Source organism: Neomonachus schauinslandi, chromosome 8 (genome assembly GCF_002201575.2).
Source record: "Neomonachus schauinslandi chromosome 8, ASM220157v2, whole genome shotgun sequence".
Classification (NCBI taxonomy): Eukaryota; Metazoa; Chordata; class Mammalia; order Carnivora; family Phocidae; genus Neomonachus; species Neomonachus schauinslandi.
Window position 1 is genome coordinate 65175962 of NC_058410.1, and position 8946 is coordinate 65184907.

Sequence of the window (8946 nt, forward strand, 5' to 3'; positions counted from 1 at the left end):
TTTTTCCTGTGAGACAGTTTTATTGTTGTTCCAGTCAGATTCCACCCTATCTACACACTGATTCTCCTGAGTTTTGGGGAGGCCGCCCCAGCAGGGCTGGGTCCCCCTCCGCCTCCCAAACCAGAGCCTGGACATGGGATCTTTCTGAGGCAGGGGCTTTGGCCTTCTGGTTGCTTCCAACATCTCTCTCGGGCCTGTCCATGCTCTGGGCTGGGCTGGCAACTTGGCTATTCCTCCAGTCCCCGCCCCAAGGCCACGGGTGCCCGGGGTGGTGCGGCTGCCCACGTCAGTGGGGCTTGGGGACATGGCCGTCCGCGTAGAAGTTACTGGTGATCCTTGGCAAGGTGAATTCGGCCCTTTCCAGCTCAGGAGTCAGCACGATTTGGCAGCCCAGCTGGGAGTTCTCCTGAAGAAGGGGGGCCATGTCCAGCATGTCGTACTCCCTCTCAGCAGGAGGAGGCAGAAGGTCCAGGTGGTCTTTGCTCACGTACACGTGGCAGGTAGAGCACACCAGGGAAGCTTCACAGGCCCCTGCCAGGTCCACTCCGTGGCACTGGGCCAGGTGGAGAACATTGTCCCTCACTCTGCCGCTCACCGGAATCCGTTGGCCTGACCGGTCTATGAACACCACGTTCACCACATCCCCCGGCCGCTCGGGGCCGCCAGCTGCTTCTTCCCCCGTCAGGCGCGAGCCTGTTGCTCGGAGTCTTCTGGCTGTCACTGGCGCCACCGCCTTCCCTGACCCCTGAGAGTCCCCAGGCCGGCTCCACCAGGCTCCCCTGGCCGCCCCCAGCAGAATCCCAGCACTCACGCCTCCCCAGGCCACGGAGGTGGCCAAAACAACAGTATTCTACAGTTCATAAAAAAAAAGTCTACATATTTTAATTTTTTATGTAATTTATGTTAAATGTTTTAGAAATACAAAAGTAGTATATATATTCTATTCATTTTATGTGTCATGTTTTGGAGCTCCTCATAGGTAAGGAGTATATTTTAAGTACATTTCATTAGTAAGGAAAGTGAAGCTCAAATTTGTTGAGACATACCAGATTCATGAAGAAAAGACACATAAGTAGGACTAAACAGTTGGCCTTTTGTTTTTATAGTCTATGCTCTTTTCTGTATAACCCATCAATTCTTTTATTAAAAGATAATTACTGCATATTGACATCAGGTGACACAAGGGACTTGGTGCTCAAGAACACTAAGAGTAGTGTGGCTGAGGATTAAGTCTTGTGGTTTGTACCAAATGGCAGTCCTTTCACCTTTTGGACAGAGACCTTGTAGAGGTTGATATAACATAGGCAGCTATGAATATTTAATATTTTTAGTAAAACCAGTTGTTTTCCTTGCTCTCTATAATTTCATGAATGAGACCACCAGCAAAAATACTGGAAAACAAATAGTCTTCAGTATGTCAGACATTTGACACTCCCATCTAGATAAAGAGGGAGGAAGGAAAGGATGTACGTTATACTTCCAGGCCCCAAAGCATGATCTGAGTAATCTGTTATTTCAATAAATAAGTAAATAAATAAATAGTGTTTTAAGTTCACTATTCTATGTTGTTAGGTGTTTTAAAACCAAAACAGAACAGAGATTTAACACTTATTTTTTAACTATCACTGAATGTAATTCTGATTAAAGAATTAGCTCATTCTCTTCAAGGACTATTGCTTGAGACCTTGAGGTCAAATCAAAGGTCATCAATTTGGAGGAGAAGTAACATTTGAAATCACCTTATAAACCTAAACTAGTGTTTCCTTATGCACCTACCAGTCACCTCCTTTCTTATTCCTGGCCCTTTGCATCAGCATTTCTGAGGTGGGAGGTGAGCAACTACAATTTAAAGCTCTTCTAGGTATTCCCAGTGCACACTTCCTGGAGAATCACTGACCAAGTGACAGTAGTACATCACTAAAAGAGCACCTCATTTTGTTCTTTTGCAAATGATTTCCGTTAGGACTATTTCAATAAGACTTTAAGGCTTCTTCTAATTTTCCCCAGACTATACTTGTAGTGGTTCACAGTCTAAAATCCTCTTTATATTTACCTCTAGAATCTATCCACATTTCTAGTGAGGCAAAAATCTTCCTGGTAAATATAAGCCTTTCTGTTTATCTTTTCAACTTTACCTGACAACACATCAAAAAAAAAAAAAAAAGTTCCCTTGAATGAATGTCATAACTTATACACAGTCTAATACAGGACTACATTTATTAAAAAAAAAATTATCTTTCTCCCTTAGATAACATTTTTTTTCTCCTAAAAAATTGAGATTACAACAAGAAAGATGCATGTCTACCCATGGTAAAGGGTATATGTGAAATGATGTACTCTTATTTAGGTAATAATAGATTTACATGCATATACATTTTTTTATTTGTATCAGATATAATTCACACATTATTATATATTGCAACAGAGGCTTTTATCTTAAATTAAAACTCATAAATTTTTACTATGTTGCATTCTATTTTATTTATGTTTATTGGCATAAAAGTGTTGAATTTTTATACAATGCTCTTAAAGAGATGGAGCCCTTTACTTTCATTTGGACTGTCTTAAGGCTTTGAAATGTTTGTTTTCACTTGACTCATTCCATTGATAAAAGAGCAGAAAGATCCAGGAGAGTTATCAGTGACAGGTTACAGTGCTATTTATGAATATTAACCACTGGCTCCACACTCAGAACCAAGTAGTAGAAGAATATGGAAATGTCTCTACTCAGTCGTGTCTGATATTATTTCTAGACTGTTCCCAAAGAAAGATTATTTTTGCTCTTGCCAAACCAGAGCATTTATATTAGAAAATCACCTTCTATGCAAAGAATCTATAACCAATACACTGCAGATTTCAGAAGGATGTAAGTAGAGAATTTATAAAATTATCTATAGTAGTTCAGTTCAAAATCTTACCTTAGGCATTCCTTACAAAATTGTACTTTTGTGCTTCAAATCCAACCCATGCTATAGTATTTAACCTTCCTACATTTGTGCTTCCACTCTCTGGTTATCCCCCAGACTCTCACTCTTTCATCCGTTCATGATACAGAGTACCGTATCTCTCTCTCTAAACTTCTGTTTCCTTACTTGTATAACATCACCTATTCATTATTTAATAAGGTCTTCTAGTTTGATTATCTCTTTTGTGCTAAGTAAACAAGTTTTTTTAAAGTGCCTCCTCAACTTATTTTGAATGAACACTTCAAACTAGTTTTATTTTGCAAAATCTTTCCTTGCTGAAGATCTGGAGTAGTGACTTCCAGTCTGTGAACACCAGAGTTACTACAAAGTACTCTGAAGTCCATATGTATACCAAAATATTTATAACATACATGTGGAATGATTTTGCAAATGTGTGCTAATGAAATGTATGTCATTAAAAAATAGCAGCTATTATGGGCATATTTATTTAAGCCAGTAAAATACAAATATCACATGAGAGGTATCTACAAAATTTTCACCTAAAGTTTTTTGGAAGATACTTAACTGGAGAAGGCACACCTGAAATTCCAGTTACTTCATTCTCAAATGGAACTAATGTAGTCCTATTCTCCTTTACCACCACTGCCCCCTGTCCCCAACCCCAGCTCTAAGTAGCTGATTCTTAGTTGAAATTTGAACTAAGTCTCTTCTTCAAAACACATCAGAGGTCAATAATAATATGAAAGGACATCAGTGATTTTCCCCACTATATCAAGCAGATCAAGACTGGATATTTTCATATACTCTCTTCTAGTTACAACACCACACAGGTCTTCTATTATTGATTCCTATTTTGACTCAAAAATCATAAAATTCCTGAGAATACAGAGAGTCTATCCTATCAGAAGATATCAATTATTATTGGGGTAATGTGGTAGATATCATCTTTCTTTAGGCTCTTAAGCATCATGATTGTCACAGTTGTTCTCAACCAAGGCTAACTGGTTTAGGCAAAAGCTACTTAAGACTTTCTCTCTCAAATCCTGCTCTGTACCAAGGAATAGTTATGTTACCTAGTGATAAAAAGGACTTCAGACTTCCATTCCTGCCTACCCTACTTTCAGAGTCCAAAAAATATCATCCTTTGAGAATGGAAGAGGGGGCGCCTGGGTGGCTCAGTCATGATCCCAGGGTCCTGGCATCCAGCCCCAGGTCTGGTCAGGCACCCCACTCAGCAGGGAGTCTGCTTCTCCCTCTGCCTTTCCCCTTTGCTAATGCATGCACGCTCTCCCTCTCTCTCTCTCTCTCTCAAATAAATAAAATCTTTTTTGGGGGGGTTCCTTTTTTTATTTAAATTCAATTAACATATAGTGTATTATTAGTTACAGAGGTAGAGTTCAGTGATTCATCAGTTGCATAAAACACCCAGTGTTCATTCCATCATGTGCCCTCCTTCATGCCCATCACCCCATTCCCCCCACCCACCACCCCTCCAGCAACCCTCAGTTTGTTTCCTATGCTTAAGAGTGTCTTATGGTTTGTCTCCCTCTCTTGATTTCATCTTGTTTTATTCTTCCCAGGTTTTTTTTTTTTACTAACCAGTATCATGCTGTATATATTGTTCTTTGATGTGCTTGTTGGAGATGTTGTCAGCCTAGCACACTCCTTTTATCCGTTCTCTCTCTCTCTCTCTCTCAAATAAATAAAATCTTAAAAAAAAAACTGAAGAGAAAAAAAAAAGCAATTTGTACCTTGGCATCAGTGATATTTTTGGATTTATTAGATATCACTGATAATTTGTGGGGGTCACATGATGGGAGTCATATTATAAATAGCCTTTGGAAATTTGTTGCTATAGCTCTGGCTCCTGGATTTTTACATCAACATCCATCCAATGCTAATAGAACCAGTGCCATTAGAAAAGTCTAACTACCCTTAAAAGGGAAAATTGTTACAGAGAAACAGAGATATATGGAAATAGATCTTTTCCTTTGTTTTGCTAACTCCTCTTTCTCCACCTATATATTTTAACATTGAGAACAAAAAAGAATGTTACATTTGTAGTAGGAAAGCTTAATCCACTGATAGCCTTGTAAAAGATTTTGTTCTAGACTTATTCCTTTAATTCAACATAGATTATTTTTTTTTAAGATAAAATGTATGACATCAAAATAGAATGATTTCTTATGCTTAGATACTAATAATCGGATCAGGATCATTTCTTGCTAAATTGTTATTTGCTATCATGAATAAAACTGCATTGCATATTGTGAATGGAATAATTAGAGACTCTGGTGTGTCATAATAAGTAGTAATTACAGTACTTCCGAAGATTTGGTTACTCTTTTCCCTGAAGTCATGCTGCCTTTTCAGCCAAGTACGAAGTACCAAATTTTTGTCATAGCAAAACTATGATGAACATTGTTAAGTGTTTGTAATTATTATTACTATTTTTTCAGTCCATTATATCTCAGGGTCTAAATATATGTAACAAAAAAATTAACTGAAATAAGTACTTTTTATTTTCCACTTTATATATCCTCACATGATTTCTGTGGTAGAGATCCAATTTCCACCTGGAAAAAAACTAAGGAAGAAAGTGGAGATGATTAAGGCAATGTCAGCAAACAAATAATGAATTTGGTTAATTTTTACAACATTTAATTGATTCAGTGAAAACAATCAACAAGCTAATTGCTTCACCAAAATTAATAAATCACTTGAAGCAATCAATTGCTTAGCCCTAAATCTCACTTTAATCCTAGGAAGGATGAACTGAGCCAGGAAACATACAATCCAATCTTAATTAGTATTTTTTAGTTGAAAATTCCAAAGTAGTGTTTTACCAATAGAGCTTATTTTTCTGAAAAATCTTACACATCATTATACACGATTTTAGGGATTAATTCCAAGGCATTTTAAAGTGTTTGCCAAATATTTTAAATAGTGTGAAAAAAGCATAGACTTTAAAACTAGAGATCTAAAATAGTTGGTGTTATTTTTGACATATTAAATCAATATACCAGTTATTCTTTAGAATATTTTTTCTAAGAATATACTTGATTTTTCTAATAGCTACATTGTCTTCCATTAACTTCATTCATTCATTTAATAAACTTTTACCTTCTACTGTAATTTTTCAGTTGTCCACTAGGTAGGCCCCTGCAAGGGTTTCTTTCTTTTCTTTTTTCTTTTTTCTTTTTTAATTATGCACTTTTGTGACCAGCATTTCATATTTTAAGATGTTTGTTTCATTGGGATATATTTCCAAAATATTGACCTGAGAACATTCAGTGGCTTTCTTTTCCAATAAATATTGCATAAGCTTTGGTATATATTATTTGATTGGTCTCCAGAATAACTGAGCAGATTTATAACCCACTAACAAGATTTAACATGTATGTGACTCTACATAGCCTGGCAAACCAAGTTAATGATTTTTGTTAGATTAACAGATGTAAAATTAATCATTAAAATTATTTTAACTCGCATTATTATGCATGACTTTTATTATTAATGAAGAAGGTTCTTTAAGTATGTATATCTCCTTCACAATAAACTTTATTTCTGTCCTTTGTAAAAATTTGTCCATAATGATTTATCTTTAGAAATATCAGTGTATGTATCAGTTCTTACAAATTTTTAGAATAAGTATGTCATATTTTCCATTGTTATATTTGTTTGATTACATTTAAGCTAAAGGTTGAATGATTTATGTTTATATGGCTCTATTAGTTAATGACTTAGTTGATTTTATCTGTTTCTTAAATACTCCTAAATTTTGTCTTGTCTTCTTTGTATTGCTTCTGTTTTGTCATTATCAGAATAGCATTGGTCTATTTAAATATTATAATACCTTTGAAATTAAGATTTTGGAATTTTTTTAAATGCCTTGTTTAGTACTTACTCCATGTAACTGCATCTTTAAAATGGTGTAATCTTCAGTAACAAATATTGTGGACTCTACCCTCAGGATTCACTTGGTTCATTATTTTAGTATATTTCCATAAATCACATAATCTGTGGCCTGGTGGTATAATTCCTTTGCAAGCGCCTATTATGTGCCAAGTTATTTATTCATTGACTCTTCACAAGAGTATGAAGCATTCTTCAAAGTCAAATTTCATCTCTGTCAGAGTCATCTAAAATGTTTCAACAAGGACCACTGAGTCAAAATCTCTGAGAATTTGAGGATTGGGCTGGAGGAATCTACTTTTTGTTTTGTTTTTGTTCTTAGTAACTTTTACTGAATTTTTTTTTCTTTTCTAGACCCCAAAGTCTGAGGACTGCAGTTCTGTAACACTACCTTAATCACTCATTCTAAGTATGAGGAAATAAAGTCTAAAAGGAGTTAAATGTCTTACCTAAAGCCACATGAATTTAGGAGCATGTAATCAAGATTACTCCAAGACTAATTATCTAACCTATAGTACCAACTCAACCCCTGAGGGGATGCCTAAAGAGGCCTGAAGCTTTTTATTCTATCTGAGCTAAAATTAACTGGTTTGTTTTGATTCAGCTGCTTACTAAGAACTAAAATTTGGGGAGCGCCTGAGTGGCTCAGTCAGTTAAGCGTCTGCCTCTCGATTGGGTCCTGATCTCAGGGTGCTGGGATTGAGCCCCACATCAGGCTCTCTGCTCAGTGGCAAGTCTGCTTCTCCCTTTCCCTCTCCCTCTGTGATGTCTCTTGCTCTCTCTCTCAAATAAATACATAAAATCTTTAAAGAAAAAAAAAAAAAACTAAAATTTGGGTTTCAAGTAGATCTTGCTGGCACTGAGGCTAAAAAGACGACAGTTCTAGTAAAAATAATTATTCGTGGAATATATACTTTTAGAACTGTAAATATCATCATCATACAATCTATGAAACAACTATATATCTAAGTCATAATTAGCATAATATTATACCCATTACTATATGCTTTGGTGTATATCTGGTAACAAAATAATATCAAAGTGCATGTTCCTACACACACATCCCCCCAGCTTGAGAATTATTACTCCAACCTGATTCTTTTTAAATACATACTTTCACATATTTGATATGATTATAACAATGTCTATCTCTGTGGAAATTCATAGTTATATGTTTAGAAAAGAAATCATCGCATATCGTTACAGAAAGAATTATAAAGTCTAGCAAAATAGTTATTTTGCAATAGAGCATCATTGATTCTAATAAGTAGTATGAGGTAGGTAGGCAATTCTATAATTTATGGCTATGGCCAACACAAAGAAATGCTATATTAACATAAATAAATCTATAAACTAATTAGGAGGTCCTTTATTACTTTGAGAGAAAAACCCCCCAAATTTATAATTACATAATTTTTAATAAAATATAAGGGGCATAAAACAGGTTTGAACAAAAACAAACAAGAAGCAGGGGCACCTGGGTGGCTCAGTCGGTTAAGCATCTGCCTTCCGGCTTAGGTTACAATCCCAGGGTCCTGCTTTTCCCTCTCCCTCTACCCTCCCACCCTGCTCATGCTTGTTCTCTCTCACTCTCTCTCAAATAAATAAAAATCTTAAAAATAAATATTTGAAAAAAGAATCAGATTCATATATATATATATATATACATATATATGTGTGTGTGTATATATATATATATATATTTTTTTTTTTTTAAGAGATTGAGAGGGCAGGGGCAGAGGGAGAATCTCAAGCAGGCTCCAAGTTCAGTGCAGAGCCTATGTGACACAGGGCTGATCTCACAACCCTGAGATCATTACCTAAGCCGAAATCAAGGGTCTGACGCTTAACCCACTGAACCATCCAGGCACCCCTGGATTCACATAATTTTTAAATTGGCAACAGGGAACTTAACAATTTTGAACAAGAAATAAATATTTTTTAAAATTTTAATGCTATATCAGAATCAACAAAAATGGGAGTGAGAGTAAATATGGTAGAGGATCAAGAAAACAGAAGGGAAGTAAAAATTAGACAAAAGGCAGGGAAGAGAAATATGTAGATTATCATCATAAAACTTTGTATTGTGCAAAATGAGTGATAA

The 8946-nt window shown here is 35.9% G+C and overlaps 1 protein-coding gene across 1 annotated transcript; it reads right to left on the reverse strand.

Moving 5' to 3' along the window:
- Positions 1–286: 286 nt before the first annotated feature.
- Positions 287–2927, reverse strand: LOC110583553 (ferredoxin-2, mitochondrial-like). Its single transcript, XM_044917210.1, has 2 exons — positions 2919–2927; positions 287–850 (listed from the first exon to the last, which is right to left on the reverse strand). Exons 1-2 carry the CDS (start codon positions 2925–2927, stop codon positions 287–289), a joined length of 573 nt encoding a protein of 190 aa, XP_044773145.1.
- Positions 2928–8946: the final 6019 nt, after the last annotated feature.